We start from the raw sequence: 25,835 nt of genomic DNA on the forward strand, positions 1-25,835 counted from the left end.
TAAGTGACGGAGACAGGATGTTTGTGTTACTGTGTTCCATGAAGTGAGACTATTGTCCTTTGTTCTTTCTTTGCTGTCTGATGCTAGCAAGAGAGGGAGCCATGTTGCAGTGCTCCATTTGTGTTTATATGTAAATAAAGCAGATTAACCAAAATGCTGAGTTGCTGAGGTCTGTTACGCAAGTTGCAAAGATCCCCAAGTGTGCCGGGGTCTGTTGGCATCGGTGGCTGTGATGTTTGGGCAGAAGAAAGCTTTAGAAGCTCCTGAACGATCGACTAGGTGGGAGAGAACATGCCAGTCGGGCATGTATCTCTGCCAGGGTCCTACTCGAGAGTTGGATGAGCTCCTGACACCCCCACCCTGCCCCCATTTCACCACCACCATTATGTCCCCTTTTCTAGCTACTTCTGGGCCACCGCAATGCATGCATGTGTGGTCACTCAACAAGTGGACATACATAAATCAGTTGTGACCTGTAATGAATTGTTTATTCTAAAAATGCCAAGCACATTTTTTACTTTTCAGATTAGATTATCGGTTGCCATCTGCTGAAGGCAGATAGTGTCATTGAGAATTCGTTGTAGCTGTGCTTATGAGACAGTGCTTTCTGAACAACTATAAGAGCTTAGTTCCATTTCAGGAAATACAAAGCGGTTTCATGAACGCAATAGTTTGACAAAGGACATCACAACAGTAGTACTGGAGTCATTAACCTGATTATAAAATAATTTAGATGGCAAATACATTCTGAAAGCTGTCAATTAAATGTAGAACCCTGATGTATGAATATATATTTTTCCTTAGCTGGGAACAATGAGGGGTTATTTCGTTGTAGAAAAGTACTCTGCATATATTTGATGGATTTGCAATGCTTTATTATAGATTACACACATTCAATGTTACTTTCTAAATATAAGGAATCTCAAACAGATAAATCATTTCATAATAGAGAATATTTCTCTAGCAGTGGGTTTCAAGGTTTTTTTTGTAGTTAGTCTATTATTTTTTTATCATCATTATCATAATTGCAAATGATGCTTTACAGAGTTTGAAAGGCAGTTGTAAAGAGTTTTGCATACAAATAACTACATTTAACTACAAATAGCTACTTATAAAACCCACATTTTCATGAGGAAGAAAACAGTGTCAAGAGAGTATGAGAAATATTGCTTCAGATCCCTCAAAATATTTTAAAAGGCACCCCCTCCTTTACAGCTGATCTGTTGCATATTCAGAGGAATCCCAAGTCTCTGTTCTTTTAAATAAGCAGGGAAATGCTTTGTAGATATGGAGAACTATTAAATGTTGACTTTGTAGAAAAAATAGGAAGCCCTTGCACATGGGCAGATTGTTTTTTAATGCTGTAGTTTTTATTCAGTGTATCCTTGAGAGCCTTGGCTCGGCAAGAATGTGTTGTTGAAATCTGATCATGCTTCCTGGTAACCTGGGTTAAAGGCAGAAAGGCATGTGTGAGCATATCTAGAAAGTAGCCTACAGTAGAAAGGCAAAAGTTCTATTTATTATTCCATCAATTTGTATGCATGCCTCTTTCTCAGTAGTATATGGCCTTTGTAAGTTTGCACAGAAGAGAATGTGACCCTCATTCTGAAAATAATCCCTGTTCATGCTGGGAAACATTTTAAGTGGTGCTGTTCATGTGAAGGGGTTGGATTGGGTCAACTTGAATGTGCCTGGTATTTGCACCCTTGTTCTAGGACCAGTTGTCAGGGACTGTACTGAGGAGGGCTGCACTGAGGAAGAATGGTGGGAGCCACCCCCTCCCCCTGATCCTGAATCTTCCCAGGAGCAGGAGGACAGTATAGATTTGGAATAGTAGTTTGCATAGTTCAGAAGGCAGAAGTTGGGAAATACTGGGTGGCGAACAGCTAGGAGAAGAAACACCCGGAGAGAGGGGGTTAACAGATTCACAGTCATTGGACAACATTCCTCCATCGCCCTCCAAGGTCGAGAAGAGCTCAGAAAGTCTCAGAACAGAAAGCGCAGAGGGTACAAATTCAGATTACAAGACGTAGGAGTGACGTAGATTAATAGGGATGGAGGGGGTGTGAGCCTTAATTGGGAGCACCGCCATTCTAGATAGACACTTTCTTTTGTCCCTCACCTTGTTTATTAAAGAAACTAACTGGTAAGCATTTCCTTTCATTGCATCTGCTTATTTACGGCCACAGGGGAGGAAGTCAATTCCCCAAAGCCTGACACCAAGAAAAGTGAAACGAGTGAAATATGGAAAATTAGTCAAGGCTTAAGTATGAGCTACAACATATATTACATTTCAATGGATAAACCTACATATTTAAAGCCAACTGGAGTGGCTGGGAAAACCCGGCCAAATGGGTGGGGTAGAAATAATAAATCTATTATTATTATTATTATTATTATTATTATTATTATTATTATTACACAACCATATCAATTGTGTCTGGCCTGGTGACAAATGCATTGGTGTACTCTGGAGGAGTTTCACTCAATTTTAAAAAATGGAACTGGTATATTACAACTGAAATCCTATTGATATAAATGAAACGTAAGTGTAACTCAAGCCTCCAGGTTGGGGCCATGTAAGATTTGTTTTTGAATAAGAGCAACCTTGTGAATATAAAAGGAGAGAGTAAAGAAAAGTTTTAAAGTGAACAAGAAGACAAATTGGGGTGGCAGATTATGTTTCTTTCACATCACAAGTAACTTTCTCACATTCCCCTTAAAGGCAACCTGATGTCTTTGCAGTCCTCCCCCAGGCTTTCAAAACAAAGCCACAATAAGGAGAGCAATAAGTAATAAATAACATTTGGTATGCCAGTATGGTGCATTGTTGCCTACCGAAGTAATGTGTTCATAATCCAGCACAGAGAAGACTTTAACCCTTGGGCATCATTTCTTTTCTCAAACTGCAACATGTTTGTAAAATGGAATAGTCACAAAGCTGTGAGCCAGCTTTTGTATAACTTAGTGCAAAGCGAATCGCTTGATAAGGCATAGCATATGTGTACTACACTGTACAAGGTGCCAAGTCAATTAAGTCACTAATTGACTGTTTTCAAAAGAGGCAGATGGTGGAGGAAATCTTATTCATCTGGAACTTTCTTAGGAATCACACCTATAGGGCGTTATATCCACTCAAGAATTTAGGATATGTTTTAAGTGTCCTTTTCACTTTTGAGTCCATTTTTCTTCACTTCTGGTTCCTACGAACTGATGTGAGGTGAAATTTAAAGTTAATATTTTCCCCTGAATCCATGGTTTCTACTACATTAAACTCATGAAGTGATGTGCAGAAACTCTGATCTTAAATCTTAAAATGTTCTTTTCAGCAGCAGAAATACTGTATACATACTGTTATGGAATACCTGAAGGAATGTAGGTTCATATGAACAGTTGCTTTATCACTGGAATTTCTGAATATATGGATGCTCACTACAGACTATCAAACCAAAATCATCAGCATTATTAATTTTATCTGAGTTCTCTAGATTTTACAGAGCATAAAAATGAATACAGCTAAATTGAGAAGTATTAATTTTACACAAAGGTGGGAGGACTTAAAAGAAGGGCCTCCTCAGAAGAACTGAGAGCTCAGGCAGGTTCCTATGTGAGAATGTGGTCCTTCAGATAGCCTAAGCCATATAGGGTTTATAAGTCATAATCATAGCAAAAGTCTGCACCAGTATTTATACATATTTTTGTGTTCATTTATCTTAAGACACATTCATAAACACATTTTTGGAAGTGTATTCTATGTTATTTTTACTGCTATGTCTACTTACGTTTCTCTAATATGTGTATTTTGGGGGGTTCACATTTTTTATTGGATGACACTGTCACAAAATTCAGAGAAGTGCACATTGTGAAGATTATCTGTGCTTCACATATCTGTTCAGGAAGTGCAAACTATGTTGATTCACATGCAAAGTAAACAGATTTCTTCCCTATTTCTAGCAGTAGTTGAGAAAACTGTGAACTAGCTCCCAGCTTTGAAATCAGCAATGCTGGAATTTATTCATTTACCTTTTGGTATAACTTCCGCTCACTGTATGCGATCTATAAATTCAACATGCCAGTGTGGTATGAATTGCAGCATAAACCTATGTATTTTTACTGATTCCAGCGAGACTTTCTGCCTAGTCAGAGTCCTTAGAATCTTTACTGCAGGCATGAAGTGCATAACAAATAAATTCCAATAAGTGTCTTTGATTCCTTTATGTAGATTAAAACTCAGAGTAGGTGGTTTCCTTGACATTGTGATTACAGTTATTGTTGGGTGTCAACAATAAGATGGCGGCGCGCATAGACGCTGCGGCTTAGTGCTCTCCCTTAGCGTTTTGTTTTGTTTTTATTATTTTTACTTGGTCTGAGTATGTCTGGCCGGGCAAGAAAGATTTACAGCAGGCAGGAACTTCTGAAGGTCGGGTTACAGTGTGAACAAGCTGTAAGAGCTGATTATTTTCGCCCAGATAACGTTCCTGTGGGAGTAGCCAGGCCACCGGGCTCTCCATGGATTACTATGCCTCCAGGGAGGAGGCGAAGGCGGCGTAGAGACAGGAGGCAAAGGCGGGGTTGTCGGGCTGGCGTCCTGGTAAGATTGCAGAGGAGTCCATCTAAACCACCGCTCCCTAGCATATTTCTTGCTAATGTGAGATCTCTTGCCAACAAGATGGATGAATTGAGGCTGCAGGCAGCAAAGAACAGCCTTGTAAAAGATTGCTGCGTTTTATTTGTCATTGAGACATGGCTTCAACCGTCCATACCAGACACAGCTATTCAGTTGGAAGGCTGTGCGGTACATCGTCATGACCGAGGCATGGACTTCGGAAAAACCAAAGGAGGGGGGCTGTGTGTATATGTGAACAAATGCTGGTCCAATAATTCGAAGACTGTGGGCAGTCACTGTTCACCGGATTTGGAATATGTGGCTGTTAAATGTAGACCAGCCTATCTCCCTAGGGAGTTCACAGCTGTTATGTTAACTGGTGTGTACGTGCCACCAGATGCCAATGCCAACCTGGCTTCGGGATGCCTGCAGAGCCTTATCAGCAGCCAGCAAGACAAGTATCCTGAAGCTGTGCACATCATTGCGGGAGACTTCAACCATGTTGAACTTAAAACAGTGCTCCCAACGCTCTATCAGCATGTGAAATGTCCCACAAGAGGGGACAAGACACTGGATAAAGTTTATTCGAATGTAAATCACGGCTATAGGGCTTTACAGCTGCCACACTTGGGCCAGTCCGACCATATGTCTCTGTTCCTGGTACCAGCATATATCCCACTTAGGAAACGGGCTCCCACAATATTAAAATCTGTTAAAATCTGGCCTGAAGGTGCTATTCACCAGCTGCAGGACTGTTTTGAGAGAACCAATTGGGATATTTTCGATCATACAGACCTGGAGGAACACACGGCGGCAGTTCTGTGCTATATCAATCACTGCACAGACACTGTCACAGTAAATAAATCCATCCGGTTTTACCCCAATCAGAAACCCTGGATGAATAGAGAGGTCCAGTGCCTGTTGCGGGAAAGGAACAGGGCTTTTAGGTCAGGCGAGGTGCAGCTTTACAGTGTGGCAAGAGCAAACTTGAAGAGGGGTATTCGACGGGCAAAATTGGATTATAGGCTGAGGATTGAGGATAATTTAAGGAGCAACAACACAAGACAGATGTGGCAGGGGATTCAGCATATTACCAACTACAAACCTAACCTTGGTGCTGTCGACGGTGACCCTTTGCTGGCGGAGGAGCTTAACCTCTTCTTTGCTCGCTTCGAGAGGAAGCCACCTGAGACGCCGGTATTACAGCCACCAGCCCATGGGGGCCCCTCATTCACGGTAGAGGAGCATGAGGTGAGACAGGTATTGAGGATGGCGAATCCGAGGAAGGCGGCTGGACCTGATGGCATCACTGGAAAGGTGTTGAAGGGCTGTGCGGATCAGCTGGCGAGGGTCTTTACTAAGATCTTCAATAAGTCCTTACACCAGTCTATTGTCCCACCCTGCCTGAAGTCGTCAACTATTGTCCCTCTGCCTAAAAAATCCACAATCAGTAGTTTGAATGACTACAGACCAGTTGCACTGACTCCAATCATCATGAAGTGTTTTGAGAAACTGGTGCGCCGTCACATTATTTCCTGTCTTCCATCAACTTTTGACAACCACCAGTTTGCATACAAGGCAAATAGATCCACAGAAGACGCTATCACCATCACTCTCCATGCTGCTCTGTCCCATCTGGAGCAGCCGGGGAGTTATGTGAGGCTGCTGTTTGTGGATTTTAGCTCTGCTTTTAACACTATCCTCCCCCATAGACTGGTGTCCAAGCTAGAGGCGATTGGACTCTCCAACTCCACCTGTCTCTGGGTTTTGGATTTTTTGTCAGAACGTTCTCAGAGGGTTAGAGTAGGGTCACATATGTCCACAGCCCTTAGCCTTAACACCGGCTCACCACAGGGTTGTGTGTTGAGTCCCCTGCTCTATGCTCTCTATACGTATGACTGTACAGCCATCTATTCCAGCAACAAAATCATCAAGTTTGCTGATGACACTACGGTGGTAGGGCTCATTTCAGGAGGGGATGAGTCCGCCTATCGGGACGAGGTGGAGCGGCTCTGTGTTTGGTGTGGAGAGAACAATCTGGCTCTTAATACGGCTAAGACCAAGGAATTGGTGGTGGATTACAGAAAAAAAAAGGCGGACATTCAGCCCTTGTATATCAACGGGGAACGGGTGGAGAGGGTGGCGGAATTCAGGTTTTTGGGAGTAATTATCGATCAGGGCATGACTTGGAGCGCAAATACCACTGCTCTGGTGAAGAAGGCCCAGCAGAGAATTTATTTCCTCAGACTTTTGAAGAAGAACAATCTGAGTGAGAGACTGCTGGTGTCCTTCTACCGAGGCTCCATAGAGAGCATTCCTACATACTGTATTTGTGCTTGGTTCTCCAGTTGTACAGCTAGGGAGAGGAAGGTGCTCCAGAAGGTCATAACCACAGCCCAAAGGATTATTGGTCATCCTCTCCCATCTTTGGAAGAACTGTACGGTTCCCGTTGTCTTAGGAAAGCAAACAACATCCTGCAGGATTCATCTCACCCGGGACACAGTCTGTTTGCACTACTGCCTTCTGGCAGGAGATATAGAAACATCAAGTCAAGGACAAATAGACTGAAAAACAGTTTCTATCCAAGAGCTGTGGCCTTTTTGAATGCTGTAACTCGATAGTGTGACCTGGGAGTTTGATGGGTGTTGGTGTGGGTGTGGCTGGAATGTGGTTTGTTTGGTTGTTGTTGTTGTTTTGCTTTTGTTGTTTTTAAGGGATGGCATCCAATTTCGTTGCACTTGTGCAATGTTGCACTTGTGTAATGACAATAAAGAATCTATTCTATTCTATTCTATTCAAACTGTAATTGCCATTCAAAAGAGGCTGGTGGATAGAAATGTTGTTGGACATGGATTTGTTGAATGGCAGGGGAAAACCAATGACTACCCCATCCTACGCTTGTTCCTATGTTGTACACATGGACCTTCCCTTGCTCTGGTGTCTGGAATACAGGCCAACCATGTTTGTTCATGTCAGCATGTCCATCAAGTGTCCAATTTGCAGCATTGGTAGGTAGAGTAGTGACAGTCAAGCTGTCACTTGAAGCAGTGGCAAGGCTTTCAATCAAGCAAATAAACCTTGGCTACTTCGTATATGAAGGGGATGCGGGTGGCGCTGTGGGTTAAACCACAGAGCCTAGGACTTGCCGATCAAAAGGTTGGCGGTTCGAATCCCCGCAACAGGGTGAGCTCCCATTGTTTGGTCCCAGCTCCTGCCAACCTAGCAGTTCGAAAGCACGTCAAAGTGCAAGTAGATAAATAGGTACCGCTCCAGCGGGAAGGTAAACGGCGTTTCCGTTTGCTGTTCTGGTTCGCTAGAAGCGGCTTTGTCATGCTGGCCACATGACCTGGAAGCTGTCTGCGGACAAACGCTGGCTCCCTTGGCCAATAAAGCGAGATGAGCACAGCAACCCCAGAGTCGGTCACGACTGGACCTAATGGTCAGGGGTCCCTTTACCCTTTACCTTTATTTACTTTGTATATGAAGGTACGCCGCCACACAAAAATATTAGAATTTGTTCACCTGCCTGAAATTCACCACCCACTGCCCCTGCTTCATCTAAGGATGAACAGTCTTGCAAAAATGGAGACCATGGTCAGCCCAACTTTGATATCGTAATTTGGTTTATGTTTGTATTAGAACATAAATAAATAAAAAACTAGATTCTTGGGCCTTGGTTAAATGACTCCTGATAAACAGCCTGACTTTTCCCCCTTGTCTGTGTTAAATACTTTTTCCCTCGCCACTGAAAGACAGTAAACATTTCTTGTAACAAAAGCTGCCCCCTTTGCAAGATGTGTCTGGTAGCTGTCTAAATAACTCTCAAGTTTTTCCCCTTCAAGGGCTATTTTGTTTACTTTCTTGTTTGCTCTGCCAGCTAAGGTCCTTTTATTTTATTCCTTTTCTTCCATATGTTCCTCTGGGTTTCTGTAAAGCCAGTTTGTCTTGAGTCTTTTTAGAAACAGTCCTTTCTCTTTGTAAACTAAATAGGGTTGATGCTCAGGTGCCCTTAGCCATAGCGAGATCAAGCGGCTGTCTCCATGTTAGGGTTGTAAACAGTCTTCCTTAGCTGTGGAATCTCTTGAGGATGTTCCATCAAAATGATACAGTCACAAGTGGATTTCATTCCTTTTCTTGTGGAGAAATGGCTAGGTGATGATGCTATCTTTCACAGAAATAGACTCAATTGAGAATGATGAGGAAATATCTATCAAATAGTTACACCGGAACAGAAAACAGAAGGCAGCACACTGGTACAGCTTCATAGCTAGAAGCATCATATAGACCTCCTGCCTCACACTTTAATATGGTAAGGTAGAAAACTAGGATAAATTACTATACATAAGTATATAAGATCAGTTTCGTTGGCCTGTTTTAATGCTTTACAGTAACTGTTGTTAAGGGAACTTTGGCAAAACTGCCATATAGGTTGTTAGAGAAAGTGAGCCAACAAAATTGTGAAGTCAAGTTCATGCTATATATGGTTCGTTAGCTGATCCATATAACTCCTGGAATCCATATCTTTCCTTCTCTGCTTAATTACAAATTTGGTTTCCAGTGTGTCCAATGACAGCACATAAGAAGACAGATGATAAGTGGGTTACAGAAGGCCATGTGTTAGTTTGGTGGATTGTAGGCATTGTTTCTTAGTTTGGGCATATGGGGCTGCACCCACTCCCCAAAGAAAGTCTGGAACCAAAAAACCCTTCTCTCAATCTCTCTGCCCCCACCTTCCCAATCAGTCGTGACAAACAGATTGCCCAGTTCTCTGGAGTCCATCTTCACCCTCTGCTGGCAAACGAGCTGCAAACTTGCACATGCATACAGTCAATCAATCAATCAGCAATCACTTCATGATGTGTGTTGCCAGGTCCTACCCAGTCTTGTGGGGTGGGGATTCCTTTCTTCATAGAGAGAGGCTTTAGCAATTCACATTGAAAACAGCCTGTTAGGCCTGCCAAAACCAACAAGCATTTATTCGTACAACTTTCCTTGCGATTAGCAACAACTGACCAATCAATAGTCCATAGGCCGCAGATTAGGACCAATAGTTACGTAATTTTTATTGTGTAGACTGATTGCCTATAACTAATAATAAGTAACCCACTGGGCTGCAAACACAGATGAATCTACAATTCATATCTTTATTTCAGTTATTGTACATGCTCCTTTATGTAAATCTCTCTCTCTTCATCCTGTGGAACACATGGAAATATAGGATTTTGAAAACCGCATTTTATTATTGGTCTATCAAGAAATATTTACCCATGTAAGCAATCTTCCATACCCATGGATATACATCATCCAACCTATGTCATGATGCTCAACCAACTCCATAAAGTGTCTGGATGTGTCGTCTTATGCAAATGATGGTGCATGTTTTGGCTACTAATTGATACAGGTGGCTGGTTGTCTTTAACAGCTGTTGAAACACATACAGAGGTTTCTTTTAAAAGATCATTTTATAATAACTGTAATTTACAGGTATTTATTTATAATTCTGGTGATGGGAAATATGCAGAAGTTCCCCATATTCTCCACACCCCTTTGATTTGCAGCAAGCTTTTTATTGCTGTTGTAACCAGTGCCAAATGATGTTCACAGTCTGACCTGTTTTCTTTAGACAGAAGGAACTAGATGGACAAGTTGCTTCTTGAGGGATTGAATCTAGTGATATTATGTCAAAATGCATTTGTATAGCAAATGACCATCCTGTTTCCCTGAAGCTTAAGTGTGTCACCTACACACTATTCATGACCTCTGAGATTAATACAAGTAGTTGAAGGGCAAAAAAAATAAAAATCCAATTTCCCCATGCCACTTAATTTTGAAATATTTTGATATAACTTGCCCTGTTATTTGCCTTTTACAGAGTTCTGTTTTTACTGAGAACATTTATTAGTGTCACTGTATCCGTCATTCCCAGTATTGTCTATTTCGGTATGGATCAGAACCAAGGATAAGCTATCTCTACCATACAACTAATTTTTGTCTCATGTTATTCCAGTTATGCAAATACTTCTTACCAATGTAGGAGAAAGTTGCCTCCAAGACAAACAACAGGTTTAGTAGAATGAATCATTACAGTACTATTTATTGTGCTTTATAACCGACACAAGAATACTAGTAATACCAATCTATTTGATGGTTTTAAAAATATTTTTGTTAAGGACTTAAGTAGGACATATCTGAGTAGACATGGTTAGGATTGTACTGTTACTCATCTGCATAACAGATTATAGATCAGTATCTGCATTTTTCAGATGAAGCCAAATGTCATAGCTCTCTAATATACAGTGGTACCTTGGGTTACATATGCTTCAGGTTACAGACTCTGCTAACCCAGAAATAGTGCTTCAGGTTAAGAACTTTGCTTCAGGATGAGAACAGAAATTGTGCTCTGGTGGCGCGGCAGCAGCAGGAGGCCCCATTAGCTAAAGTGGTGCTTCAGGTTAAGAACAGTTTCAGGTTAAGTACGGACCTCTGGAACGAATTAAGTACTTAACCCGAGTACTCTGGTTACGAACTTAATTCATTCCAGAGGTCCGTTCTTAAACTGAAAACAATCTTATCCTAAGGTGGGCTTTCGCTAATGGGGCCTCCCACTACACACACACCTCCGGCACGCAATTTACGTTTCATCCTGGGGCAAAGTTTGCAACCAGGAGCAGCTACTTCCGGGATAGCAGAGTTGATAACCTGAAGCATTCGTAACCAGAGGTACCACTGTATTAAAGATATACGTGTTCAGCAACTTCAGAGAAATATTTAAGTGTAGTTCTTACTCCTGCTTTTATATAGTGCCGTGGAATAATAATAATAATAAATCTTTTCTATTGATCTCTTTTCATAAAAGTGTGTTTTTCAAATTACTTTAGCCATAAAATAAAGTTGTGGTCCTTCACTGCTACTTAAACCCAGGAGGAGCCTTGACTCAGTGGTAGGGCATCAGCTCTGCAGGTTGAAGGTCCCAGGTTCATTCCTCAGCATCTTCAGGTAGGGTTCAGAGAGCCTCCTGCCTGAAATACCTGGATACTTGCTGTCAGTCAGTGTAGACAGTACTGAACTAGATGGGCCAATCAGTGGTGGGGCATATGCCCCTGCTGCCAAGGACAGGCGTGCTCCTGAAGGGAGTGGGGCAAACTCCCGAGGGTGCAGGGCATAGAGTGTGCCCTCCCAGGTGCAGGGTAGTTGCTCGGGTGCATGGAGTGGCGCATGCACCCTTCAGCTGGAGGCAGAGCGAGCCGCCCATGGGGACGGAGCGAGCCACTGATAGCAGACATTCAGCGTGCCACCCTCCCGTGATTTCAAGCCTCCCCAGCTGTCAAAACAAAGGGGAAGGGGGAAATGCCACCGGCAAAGCGACGCAGCTCCCCCCCTTCCCCTGACGGCTCGGGGTAGGCTTGGGGGTTGCGGGCAGGCGGCGGGCCAAATGTCACCTCCCTCAGTGACGACACCTAGGGCCGTCTGCCCCCACCGCACCCTCCTTCGTCTGGCCCTGGGGCCAGTGGTCCACCTCAGTATAAGGCAGCTTTCCATGTTCCTATCTTCCAAAGATAAATAATTTGGAAGAGAGTTACATTAGACATCAGTCATTCTCTGACCTACTGCGGGGCAATTTCCCAACGTTTCAAAGAGAGCTGGTTCTATCGGAGGAAAAAAAGAAAAGTTGACAACTTTTTTTCTTTATGGCGTAATGTGAAGAGATTTCCTAATACTTAATGTTCTTTGATTTAAGAAGATCACGAGGAGTGAAAGAGAAAAATGTGAGATCTCAAACTGTTTTGATTCAAAGGTTTCTGCTTCAAACGATTATTGAAGTTTAGACGCTTAGGGGGCTCACAAACTACAAGTTTAAAATGCAAATGCATGCAAAAGGCTCCTGATGCTGTTTGGTTTATTTATTTATTAATTTATTTAAAGATAAAACAGCTTTGGGAGGAGAATATTAGGAGTAGAGAATTGCCAGGAGATTTCGCAGGGCAGATAAGGTGCTTAACCCATTGTCTGCTTGAAATGTGACTATTTGAAATCTCCCTGGTCCCCGAATATATTTAGTTTTTGTTGTTCTAAACATAAATTGGATCACAACTGTTTGGGTTATTATCAGGCCATATTAATGCATACTTAAAGACAGAACTTTATTCTGAAGCAATACCTGGTAACCATTTTTTCATCTGATAAACTTTACATGATCATGTGGACTTGGTTTTAGTGTTTCAGTGACCTTTTTTTGGGTGGAGGGGATTAAATTCTTTGTTCAGACATGAAGCTGACTAAATATCCTTCAACAAGTCTCACTCAAACAAAAGTCATTGGTTTGTTGCAAGGAAGTAAACATTGGGGTGTCATGCATTGGACATATATTCTATGCCAACCTTTGACAACACTGTGCTCCCCAAATATTTTGGAGTATAATTCCCATCTGGGTTGATGGAAGTTGCAATCCAAAAACAAAGGCTGTTGTATAGCAATGGTGCATAATAGTAACTGGGTAATAAATAAGTCACAGTGCAATATATTTTAAACAATATTTAGGCCAAGGGTAATTTATATTTTCTTAGATCACTATTAATAGCCTAGTCGTACTCACTCATCGAATGTGCTTGGGGGAAAAGACAGCCCATGACAGATACAGTCTATAGTGATGTGGCTTGTCTTGAGAAACCTGACACCGTATTTTGAAGTCAATGCTAGCACTTCGTTTGAACCGAAAATCTGAGATTTTTCAAATTGACCCTGTCCAAATCAAACCGATATCTATCTATATATTTAATATGCTTCACTTAATGTAACAGAAATCAACAGTACTTTCCATATGAACAATTGTTTGAAAAATGTGTATATAAAAATACGCTGGGAATTGGGAGTGCCTAAATCTTACTTTTTGTATAAAAGACTGAAACTTATTTCTCCCATATTTGATTGTGTACCATTTGGAAATGACAGAGATTTCATTAGCAATTCTTAGTTTATATATCAGTTTTCACTTTATATCCTCACAGTCTTTCCACCACCCTTTTAGTTTTGGAGGAATGACTATTGACTATTTAATTTGCTTCTTGGGCAGTAAATTGTTTATCTGCTATTTCCACAGAGATTGAAAAAGAAAGCTGTGGGGATCCTGGAACTCCATTATATGGCATTAGAGAAGGGGATGGATTTTCCAATCGTGATGTGTTAAGGTTTGAGTGCCAGTTTGGATTTGAACTTATTGGAGAAAAATCTATTGTTTGTCAAGAAAATAACCAGTGGTCAGCAAACATACCCATCTGCATTTGTGAGTATAAACATATTTATTCCAAATATTTTAGGACAGCACATATTATTTTTTTGAAAAACCCTGTTTTAATTATGATATACACTTTTCCAGTGCTATTACCATTTATATTCTAAGTGCAAAGTTTTGTTCCAATAAAAGTAAATGTTCATCCAGAATGGGTGCTTTCATGGTGCCATCTTGTAATTTCACACAAAAGAAGCATACTTTATATTTGCATTTTATCTTTCTTACGTTCTATTTTATAGGAATTTTTAGAAGCCCGTTGCATTTCACGGAGATAGTAGTGGCTGAATTGCAATCAAGGGCATTTAAATTATTTACAGATCCTTCCCCCACACCATGAATTATACATGAATATCTTTTAATACATACATAATCATAGAGAGAGATATTTTGGCTGTCAAGTATTAATATTATGCAGAGCTAAATTCACCATTTATGTAATACATTGTATAGTGTATAGTTTGTGTGTGTGTGTGTGTGTGTAAGAAAATACACATAAACACAAGATTATCACTCAACTTACATTATTACAACTTACAACCCAAATTACATTAGGGTTAGTAAAATAGCAGTATTAGGTATGAAATATTGTCTGAGCCAATAAGGAAAGCTGAAAACTTTTTTGGTCCTACTTCATTTCTTATACTTATTTGTAAGCTACAAATTATCATGGCAACATTGAGCTTTTGACTGTTAATGTGCTCATTGTGGAATTGTTCATTTGAACAGTTCCCTAAAAGGGAAAATAAATAGTACCAAATGATTAAGGACTGCTGGACATGGATAACTCATGAGACCTACTGTGATTTCAATATAATATAACTGCTCCATTTCTCTCTTGGGTCTGCTGTTAGCAGATATCCCCACAAATTGAAAAAATAGTAGAAAATAAAACAATCAATTTGCAGCTATAGTTGTCCTTCTGTGGAAAGAGGTTTGTGCCTGAAAATCTATTCCAATGGGGGGAAAATAGTGTGGCGTGTCTACCAGGGTGGGTTGGGAGAACAGCCATCCAAATGTGCATCCATCAGAATTATCAAAAGGAAAAATTGCCTTGTTGCGTCTCTTCCCAAGTAAAGTTTATCTCAGCATTTTAAAGAATTAATTGCTAAGCGAGACATGAGCAGCAGCAGTGAATGGGTCACATTCATTGCAAAGGCTTCTGTAGCATCAATCCACTATGGGAAAACTCTCCTTTATAGCTTCAATCGCTTTGGAATAACCGTGTGGCTCAGTGAGCGCATAACCTTCTGGACTTTTTGTTGTTTTCATGATGAAGGTCATTTCTTCTTCCAGTGAGAAAACGAGCAGATAACAGAAATTTAAGGATGAGATTGGGATGTAGATTTGGAACTGCCTGTTTAAACTAGCTTCTGATATATCTTTTTCTAATTTCTTCCCTGGCTTTTGACAGTTCCTTGCCTTTCTAATTTCACGGCGCCAATGGGAACGGTTCTTTCTCCTGACTACCCAGAGGGATATGGAAATAATTTGAACTGCATATGGACAATCATCTCAGACCCGGGGAGCCGAATTCATCTGTCCTTTAATGACTTTGACTTGGAATCTCAGTTTGATTTCCTTGCAATTAAAGATGGCGACTCTCCTGATTCTCCAATACTGGGCACATTTACTGGGGCTGAAGTGCCATCCCATCTCACTAGTAATAGTCATATTTTGCGCCTGGAATTTCAAGCTGACCACTCCATGTCAGGTCGAGGATTCAACATCACATATAACAGTGAGTAGCATTTTAATTCACAATAAAAATTTGGGTGCAAACCGTTTCTATGGTACATGGTTTCTTAAAAAAAAGAATTTAGATGCTTTTCCCCCACAAATGTTACTAGTCATATGCAGAAAACAGTTCCATAAGTATGGGAAAAGAAATACTTGGACCAATATTTTTTAACCTGTTCTTCTACTCTGTCAGTGTTCTGACCCAGTAACTGATTGCACATTTTGCTTTTTGTGCTTTGAAAGGAGAAGTTTGCTCAAGAATCTTGCCTCACTTCACTCTTCAACCAGATCTTTCTGTAGAGAAATAAGTTGATGAAGTTTATGGGTGAAGCATATAATGAATATTTCCTGATTATTTTAATTTGCTCTCCTGCTCTGTTTCTTTGTAATGTGATTATTGTACGAAACAGAGTTGCTGCAAGATTATTAAGTGCTTAGTGTTTGGGGTGTTATTTCCCCTCCAGGGTTATGATATTTCATCTGTCCCTGATGAAGCTGGTATTTTGAGGTTTCAGTGCCTTGTAAATATGGCAAACAGGGTAGTTGTCTGCTTATATTGGCCTTTCTGAAAGAATATGACTGTTGAGCTGTGGGGTGTTTTTTTTTAACTTGAGTTTAAGCAATTAATTATAATATAGGTTTACTCCTTTGCAGAAGTGACACTAGTGGCAAGTACTGTCACTAATAAGTTGTCAAAGTGTAATTGAAGAGCATTAAAGTTAAATTAGCTGTGACGTATGTCATAGCAGCTTGTAATTTAAAACTGCTTGTTTGCCGCTAGTAATTCTCCTCCTTTTTGCTTCCCACGTTTTGCCAGGTTTATCTGATTCTAAATTAAGACACAGTTCTTCTCTTCCCAGGGCACTTTATAAATTAATTTTCAGTAGGCCATCTTTGTTCTCAAGTTTCATTGAAGTTTCCATCTATACATGTTTTGAATCTGTTTTCTTTTGAAAAATACAGCAAAATCTTCTGGAATTTGATTTTTTTTTTTTTAGAAGATTAACAGACTGGTCCTTTGCAGTTTTGTCTAGTTGTGAGTCCTCTTTTGTACAAGTAAGCATTATGCAGGATTGCAGACTGTTGTATTTATATTCACAGCTTTCGTGAAAGGGACAGAAAGTACAGAATACAAGGTGTATCAGTCTATATGTTTGTTAATGGAGTATATATGTACCAATGGTACTGTGACTGGATCACGATGAGGAACTTGGTTTATCCTAAGCAACAGTGCTCCTGGTTGAAGACACACAATATGATTATATAATGACCTTTATTTCTGTGCTGAATTTGCAGGGAGCCAACAGTGCACACATACACTGACCCAGAATAATTTATATTTCTTTAAATACACTGGCTTGATTTCAGCAGTGTCCTCCTGTTCACAGAAGAGCTTGAATCCAATGGAGCCTACACAAATGGAGTTGGGCAAGGCAACTTTTTTTTTTTTGCCCATTAGACCTTTCTCATCAGCTGTTTACACTACTTCTCAGAGCAGATCTGTGTGTGTATATGCAGGGAGCTGTAGGATGATGTGAGACCAGAGAACTCACTTTGTCAAATGTGGTGTAGCAAGTGGCTGCTACGGAGGGGACCTTTTCAGTGGTGGCATCCTTCTCAGTGCAATCCCCACACCCCACCCCAGATAGGCTTGTCTGTGTCACGGAAGTCTACTCCAGGGGTCAGCAACCTTTTTCAGCCGTGAGCCGGTCCACCGTCACTCAGAGCACTCAGGACTATATTTTGAAAAAATATATGAACAAATTCCTATGTCCCACAAATAACCCAGAGATGCATTTTAAATAAAAGCACACATTCTACTTATGTAAAAAAAACGCTGATTCCCGGACCAACTGCGGGCCGGACTGAGAAGGCAATTGGGCCTCATCTGGCCCACGGGCCTTAGGTTGCCTACCCCTGGTCTATTCAATATTGATCCAGAATAGATTCCAATGCATAGTTAGCAGAGTAACAACTTTCAGGATCCCCCCAAAATAGACCAGAGGCAATTGTATTTTCATCCAGCAGAGCTTTACTGCTACTGAAGGCAAATGAGCATAATGGTCACAAATCCAATACATTCAGGATTGACACTGTTCATAAGAAATCCAGTTGCAGCAGACGTAACTTAAACTTGCAATAATTTATAATAAGTCTAAACCATAGCACTAAGCATACTATGTACAGAAAACCACACCAGTCAGAAAAGAGATAGAAAGAGAAAGTGTGAAGGCCAGGCTCCTTCTGGTCCTACTATTTTAGTCAGCATGACCTTGACTGAAAGAGATAACAGAACCAGTTTAAACCAGCTATGCTCGACTTCTCTGAAGGAATAACCCAAATATCATGAACCTTCTGCTTGTTTTTTTTCACACAGAGAAGCTTCCAGAACCCACTTGAATTAAGTAGAATAGAAAAGATCTCTACACATCAGATAAATACATTCTGTACTAAGAAATGCAAACTGACAGTCTGACATTCTGGGTATTTTGGTACCAGGTCAAGACTTTTTTATTTTTAATAATTTTCTAGGCTTTTCCATTTTAAAATACTTTACTGCTTTTTAAAAAGCCTATCCATTAATGATGTCTCCTGTAATTATTTTTATTTCGGTTTTCAGTGATTGCTAGGTTTATTCTGTTTTAGACTTCATGTTTGTATTTTTCTTCTTTTGTATTTTTTTAAAAACTGTAAACAGCCCAGAGAGTCTTGGTTATTAGGTGGTATATAACTCTTATAAATAAATATTAAATATTCCATTCAGTAAACAAAACTCAGCTCATGGACCTTTGTTTTCTGAATTCTTTGTTTCCCAAATGTAGTCGCCTATGCATCCACATAAAAAAAACAAATCTAACCATACTTTTTACTCAGTAGTCAGTTGATACATTAATATGTATTTATTTGTACATTTTGCATAGTCTACATTGTGGCCATTTTTGTGTGGTGATGGTTACTTTTCTCACATTGTTTCTCCTTGGACTAGACTCCAATGCAACAATAACTTTATATTACTTTAGCTTAATTTCTTTGCCTTGGCGCCAGAAGAATCAGAGTATGTGGACGATGGCATACAATGTAGTCCCTCCCGCGTGCCTCTTCTGTCTACGGAAAATTTCCTATTAAAATCCTTATCTTGCTAGTGGTCTGACTTTTCTAAGAGACACTTTGAATTGTCAAAGGCTGAAGACAATTGCAAAAGCTTTCTTAAGCTGCCCACCATTGTTTTCTTTCTTTCCTTCTCAAGAGAGGTGAAGATGGTGCATTTTTTTGGGAGACAGGAATAGTCACTAGTTTAAAAAAGGATGAACTCTAGCAAAGACAGATTTTTTCAACAGCTTGTTACTGCCTGCAAGCCTCTTGACTTTATCAGCGAGTGACTTTCTCTATTATGTGCTCCATCATATGAATCTGAGCACAGAGGAGCAGGAAAAAAAATGTCAATGGAGGACATTTACTGAACTCTCTTTCAATAATCAAAAGGATGTGTTTCGAACCACAATGTACTGTCACAAAATGCTAACCTACTTGTAAACAATTATAGGAATAATGAGTCATACTAAGTTAATGATATATATACACTGCATATATGTTTCTATCTGAACTGCCTTCAGTTTTACTGTTACCAAAGACTAACAGGGCAGAAGTTAAGGTGGCAACACAATTTTTGTGTTCCATTTCTTTTTTAAAAAATTGTATTTTCCCTCTCACTGGAAAGAACGAGGAGGGAGACTTAGATATGCACAGGATCATTCTAAATTTATTCTATATCAATTTTTTTATGATATAGAAATGCAAAATACTTCCTTTCTATAGTTGCCATGCTTAGGGTTTGTCTAAACTTGGTATGTATTCCATATGTTCCCGTTACTCCATACTTTTGATATGACAGGTGCCCACTATTGGTAGTTTCCAGAAGCAATTGGAAACATTTTTGTTAAGACAATTTACATCTGGATGAAAAGGTTATAATTTTGAATTGTTTTTAAACTGATCTTTAGTTGTTATTTTGTACTGTTTTGAAAACCATTTTGGGCTGTCCTTACCTTGTATTTGTAAATTCCTTTGAAACACCTATAAAAGGCATATATAATTATCATTCCAAAGAGATACTGACAAGGACTTTCCTTAATCTGGGAACTGGAGAAAAAAAAGTTCAGTGGAACATGTAAAGTCTGAGCTGAATAGGGCTTCCTAATGTATCTGGAAATCTGAAAGGCTTATATGTTACCCCTTTCCTCTTTGTTTCTATTCAAAGCCTTTGGACACAATGAGTGTCCGGATCCTGGTATACCAATCAATGCACGGCGCTTTGGTGACAACTTTCAATTGGGAAGTTCAATTTCTGTCATTTGTGAAGAAGGCTTTATTAAAACTCAAGGAACTGAAACAATCACTTGTGTATTGCTGGACGGGAAAGTTATGTGGAGTGGACCTATCCCTAAGTGCGGAGGTAGGATGGATATCTTGATTAAGTCAGTTTAGTTTTATCATATATTTATAATTAATTATGTATATGTTGAGTTGATGGTCTATATCAGGCATCCCCAGACTCGGCCCTCCAGATGTTTTGGGACTACAACTCCCATCATCCCTAGCTAACAGGACCAGTGGTGAGGGATGATGGGAATTGTAGTCCCAAAACATCTGGAGGGCCGAGTTTGGGGATGCCTGGTCTATATGTTATGTGTGTTTGTCTCAGTTATGTCTACCGTACTTGATTCTCCCTTGCTCCTATTTATTTAAAATACAATTTACATCATTAGATGGCATCCTTCAGGTATATAGATATTTAATGTTTATGCTAAGAGTTTTTTGCCTTGTAATACTTTGTTGTCAATTGTAGCAACATTTTTCAAGTCCACTCAGTGCTACTATCATAGTATGTGTGGCTTACAGGCATTCATTGTGCAAGAAGCTTAATGCATGATGGACATTTTCATATGATAGCATTCCTTGTGGGTTAGAAATTTTTCCGAGTGAATTGACTTTCAGTTGTCTATCATAACAGGTAAATGTTATTATAGGGTTTTTAAAGAAATGTGTGGAAAAACATTACATTTGCTTTGTCAGAAAAAAATCTAAAATATTGGTGATATCATATTGATATTTCAACATCTATGTCATCTTGATATTTTACCACCTTGATACTTTACTTTTTAGGGTGGTGGTGCTAGTTAAACAAACATCAAAAATATTGATTCCAATAGTTGGATCATGCCAATAATTGTACCCCTTATTTTATTTTATATAGTTTTGAAGGCAAGTATTATCAATAACTAATCATGCTTAGCCCCCTTCTCAATATGCTCTTTTGAGGCATCATTTGGATTAAGGACACATGTCATTAATCAGACTGTGTTCTTAGTAGTAGCTTTTATCCCTTCTCTCTTTAGGGTAATGCATTATTCTCTTTTGGTGTCGCACAAGTGTCCATCCTACATAGAGCTATTTCCAATTATTTTATGACATTTCTGGACATTACAGTCCTTGAGAATATTGAGAAATTCTGATGCAGTCAGCGGAAATAATCCATTTAACTTCAGCTCTGTGTTACAGAGTTCTTTCTACAAGGACACATATTTACCTGTACTTGTTCATAAATGGACCAAATTTACCATGTATGTGGCACAAATTTCACCTATGCTTTAACTGCTACGTCTCTGATGGCACTTCAGGGGCATTAACACAAGCTAGGGCCATGAAACACATTTCATAGATAGTTTAGATACATTATCTCAGCAGTCTTTATAATGACCTGTCAAAGCAGATCATTATCACAATCTCTATATTGAAGAAAGGCATTGAGGCTGGAAGATAATGGTTTATCTGAGGGCCAAACTGCACGCTACTCATGTATAATGATAGCTCATTGCTCCTTTTGGAATATGAAAGCCACTTCAGGAGGGAGAGACTGAAAACATGGATGGAGTAAGTAGGAGAAAGAATTAACCTTCCCATGAACTAATTCTTGCCTTTTCAAAACCACTACTTACAAATGGCCTCCTATCTCTGCAACATTTAAAATGTGTTTGCTTTCACAAACATGCAGTTTGAATCCCATAATGGAAAAGTTACGACGGAGGGCTATTTCGGAGCAGATAAATGGGATGCAAACAAGAAAAGGCTGCTGGATCAAGCTCCATGACCCCTCTCATCCAGCATCCTGTTTTCACAGTAGCCAATGATGATGATGACCAATTAAATGCATATCCAAAGATCACAGGGCAATTCACAACACAAAACTACAAAATGCCAACACAAAATACATAATAAAACAAAAACATATGCCTGTGGGAAACCAGAAAGCAAGATTTGAGTTCAAAAATATTCTCCCTTCCCGTGGCTTTCAGCCACTGACATTCAGGAGCATTGGTGCTTCTGACCACAATAGCAGAGCATATCCATCATGAATAGTAACCATTGAAAACCTTGTTCTCTATGAATTTGTCTAATCCTATTTTAAAGCCATCCAGGTTGGTGTCCATCACTGTGGAAGTCAGTTTCATAGCTTAACTATGCACTGGGTGAAGCAGGTTAGGAAAAGGTTAAGTCTCTCTCTCTCCCTCCCTCCCCCCCATTCCATTTCTCTCATTTCCCTCCTCCCGAAGTCGCTTTTAATCACCGTTATACATTATCTATTTGACCAAACTGCGGGAGGCAGTGGAAGACAGGAGTGCCTGGCGCGCTCTGGTCCATGGGGTCACGAAGAGTCGGACACGCCTAACAACAACAACAACAACACATTATCTAAGACATAGTGTGGTCCTCAGTCTATCTAGTGGGTTAACAGAAGAGGTGAAATTTGAATAGAGGACTTATTGGTCCGCAGGTCAGTCTCTAAGTCTGTAGGCTGCACAAATATATCTGTTATTTCAGTATTTTAGCCTGTGTCTTGTGAAAGCTCCATATATGGACCACTAATATTCCTACAGCCACAGAGCTATTTTATACACTGACGTGCAAACACATTTGTTGTATCCTTTATTTCTGAATACTGTATAAAACTGCAGCAATTTCAGCCTGACAGCAAATACAAGTCTTTGTTTTCTTCTTTTCAGCTCCCTGTGGTGGGCATTTTTCTTCTCCCAGTGGAGTTATCCTTTCTCCAGGCTGGCCTGGGTACTATAAAGACTCCTTGAATTGTGAGTGGGTGATTGAAGCTGAACCAGGACACTCTATCAAAATTACATTTGAAAGGTCTTGACAAAAGCTTTTTCTCCTTATATTTCCACTTTTTACTGATAAACTGGAGATATTTGTTTCCACTGTCATATAGATAGAAAACTATTCTTCATTTGGCACGCACTATTTTCCCCTTGCTTTTGTTTAATTGAGAGTCTCTTGGATCTTTGAGGGGTATTGGAATGTAAACCTGTTTCATGCCGTTGCTTCAGTTGGTTGTAGAGTATTACTGGTGTTATCAGCAGGCTTTACCAGCTTTCGGTTTCAGTTTTCCCACCACTACCACATGTCCCAGAACCATAGTGGTAGAGCAGCCTTCCCCAGCACAGATATTTCAGGTTACAACTCCCATAGCCACTGACCAATGGTCATGCTTACTGAGGCATCAGTTGCAGCTGTGTTGTCATTCTAGCCACCTTTTGCATCCTCAGCAATGTTCTGGACCCAGCATAGTAAGTTACAGGGCATTGTGTGTTCATGTGGGGGGTGGAAGGGACATTGGGAGGGAGGGTAGTGAGATGGTGGCTGCCACATACAAAAATTGCCAGGGAATATTTGGGGACCATTCTGTGTAGTAGCCTGTTCCATTGAGCGTCCGTTAAGGCTGCGACCAGCGGGACTGTTGTGGCGTCCAGCCCGTTTCCCTGCGTCAACCTGCTTCTCCCGGCTACAGCAGAGTAACCTGCTCAGCGTGTCCCTGTGTGGAAGAATCTCAGCCATGCAGTAAAACACACGTACAGCAGCTTCTCTATTCTAAGAAGCATTTCTTGTACAGCAGCAAAACAAATCAGCCAGGAGAGAGCGACTGCATGATGCTTCTCCTGTCACAGCAAAACAGAAAGTAAACATTCACTTAACAAAGACCTGAACACACCCCCAGTGACAGGACGTAACTTCCTGAGCTGTTAACCCTGTAAGCTCTGGGTATCATCACATAGCCTTATTGGGGGGGGGGGGGGATAAAACAATCAGAATTTTTCCTTTGAGAAACTTTTAGCTGAGCACTGTTATGAATGGATTGTGTCTGATGACCACCAATAGGGCCTCTACTGTGCCCGCTGAAGATACGGGCAGTCATGATGCTGATGGTATTTCTTAGCAGCCAATGTAAACTCAGTAGCCAATGTAAACTCTCCCAAATGGGGTATTGAGGTGGTGGAGCAGTGGTGGCAATGGATCTGCTGGATTCAAAGTTAGCCCGGTGCCACGTGTGGAGCCTCATCCATGCCCCTCTGCTCCCAGAAATGCACCAGCCCAAACTCACTCCACCTCTTCTGAGCTGACCAGAAGAAAGTCAACAGGACTTCGGATGAATCTGTGGCCTTTCTGCTCTGATTGTTCCCTGAGCAGGGTTCCTTGAGCATTTTAAAATGTGTTGGTTTTAATTATGTTAATTCTAAAATGCTGGTAATCTATGGGCCCCTTCGGCAAGAGGCATTCATTTTTGAGAATGAGATCACAGCTGTGAGGAAGCAGGGCAATGAAATGAATAAATAAATAGAGCTGCATTAAGGAATCAAGATTGTGAAACTTGTAAATTATTGATCTGCCTAACTTTTAAGACATGTTTGCATAATTACTTCATAAGAAGAAAACAATGGTTTTTAAAAATAATATACCGGTATTTCAAGCTGGAAGAGGAACAATATGTCTCTGAATAATACACCAGCTTGTGGAGTTCTTCTTCTTTTTTATTAATTCTTTAGTAATGTACCTCATTGAAACTCCCCCCCCCCCCGACAAAACAGCAGGGTTGCACATTCCTGTGGACATCAAAGCACAGAAGGGGCCCAAGGATGTGCTTCCAAGTGAAGATGGTCCCATTTGCTAGTCTGGATTTCCACAGATCTGATTTAGAGCATGCAATGTAAAGTTAAAAGCCAAGCACGGAATGTGACAGCAAATGTGGGGTGGAAGCAACTTCAAAAAAGAAAACTACCGTGAAATTAAAGAGCAGGCATGTGTAGGAAGTGTGGCAGCCAGGTGTAGTTGCCCTGGATCTCAGAAGGCAAAGCTGGCCAGAGGTCCCTGCTAGGGACCGGCTGCTTTTTTAATTTTTCTTTATAACTTTATTCTAACAAGACTCCCAAGTCAGGCCTCAGACGAGCTTCGCACGGGTCTGCTAAAGAGCATTTAATAGATGTCTGAAAAGCTAAAAATAGAAAGAACCCACAAGGCCTCCAAGAGGAAGGGATGTCATAATCTCAGTGTCATCAAGGAATCTTAGTGCCACAGTTAAGGGCAGGACCACAATCAGAGCCTTAGTTGCTGATTTTCCTTAACTGGCAGGCAGGCTGGTATGTGAGCAGCTGGTTCATGAGATAACCAAGCCCCAAGCCGTTTTAGGCGTTAGACGCTTAAACCAACACTTTAAATTGAGCCTGGAACCAATTTGGCAGCAACATCCCAAGAATCATTTTAGTGTAATTGAAAGACTGCTTGGTTGCGATGTCTAGCTGGCAGCTGTCATCAGCTAGCTCCTAAATCCACCTGCAGCTACACTGGTCACCTTCAAGTAAAAGGAGGAATCTGTAACTAGGCCTATATCCGTTGCCAGTGCAATACAGTATGTTGCAAAGCGGTGTCAAAGGGGCCCCCATTTTGTTGTTGTTCTCTTCTTCAGAACTCTACTTAATGGAAGCTGAGGCTGATTATATGGATGACTTGTCTTTAGATTGGGGTATCTGTATCTGTTCTTAGGAACAAAGGAAGCAGCCTTATACCAAGTCATCTGATTCCGTACTGTCTATTGACTGACTGTGACTCTTCAGCCATAACTGGAGATTCCAAAGCTTGAATGTTCTGCATGCAAAGCAGGACTTTTTCCACTATGCTATGGTTCTCTTTCTTTTTATCATCTTAATATTTCTCATCTGTGTTCTTTTTCAGTTCTCAGAATTCTCTTTCTCATCCTGTCTGCCATACTTTCTCCTCCTTAAAAAAAAAAAAAGTATATTTCCTCCCATTAGATTTCATCCCTCAACTCCTCCAAAAGGGAAGAGTGACAGAAATAAGAT

At 40.5% G+C, this 25,835-nt stretch overlaps 1 protein-coding gene across 4 annotated transcripts in view; it reads left to right on the forward strand.

Moving 5' to 3' along the window:
• The window catches only part of CSMD3 (CUB and Sushi multiple domains 3), a 568,382-nt gene that overhangs the window by 344,078 nt on the left and 198,469 nt on the right, over positions 1–25,835 (forward strand). For all 4 annotated transcript variants that reach the window (XR_014513736.1, XM_083450329.1, XM_083450330.1 and 1 more), the window contains 4 exons: positions 13,705–13,887; positions 15,308–15,634; positions 19,892–20,086; positions 22,695–22,833. Coding sequence is in view for 3 of the 4 variants with exons in the window: in XM_083450329.1 (XP_083306455.1) it covers positions 13,705–13,887; positions 15,308–15,634; positions 19,892–20,086; positions 22,695–22,833 (844 nt within the window). In the remaining variant the exon portion in view is untranslated. The remainder of the gene's footprint in view (positions 1–13,704; positions 13,888–15,307; positions 15,635–19,891; positions 20,087–22,694; positions 22,834–25,835) is intronic.

The sequence above is a fragment of the Podarcis tiliguerta genome (genome assembly GCF_965153285.1).
Source record: "Podarcis tiliguerta genome assembly, chromosome: 7".
In the NCBI taxonomy this organism is placed as follows: Eukaryota; Metazoa; Chordata; class Lepidosauria; order Squamata; family Lacertidae; genus Podarcis; species Podarcis tiliguerta.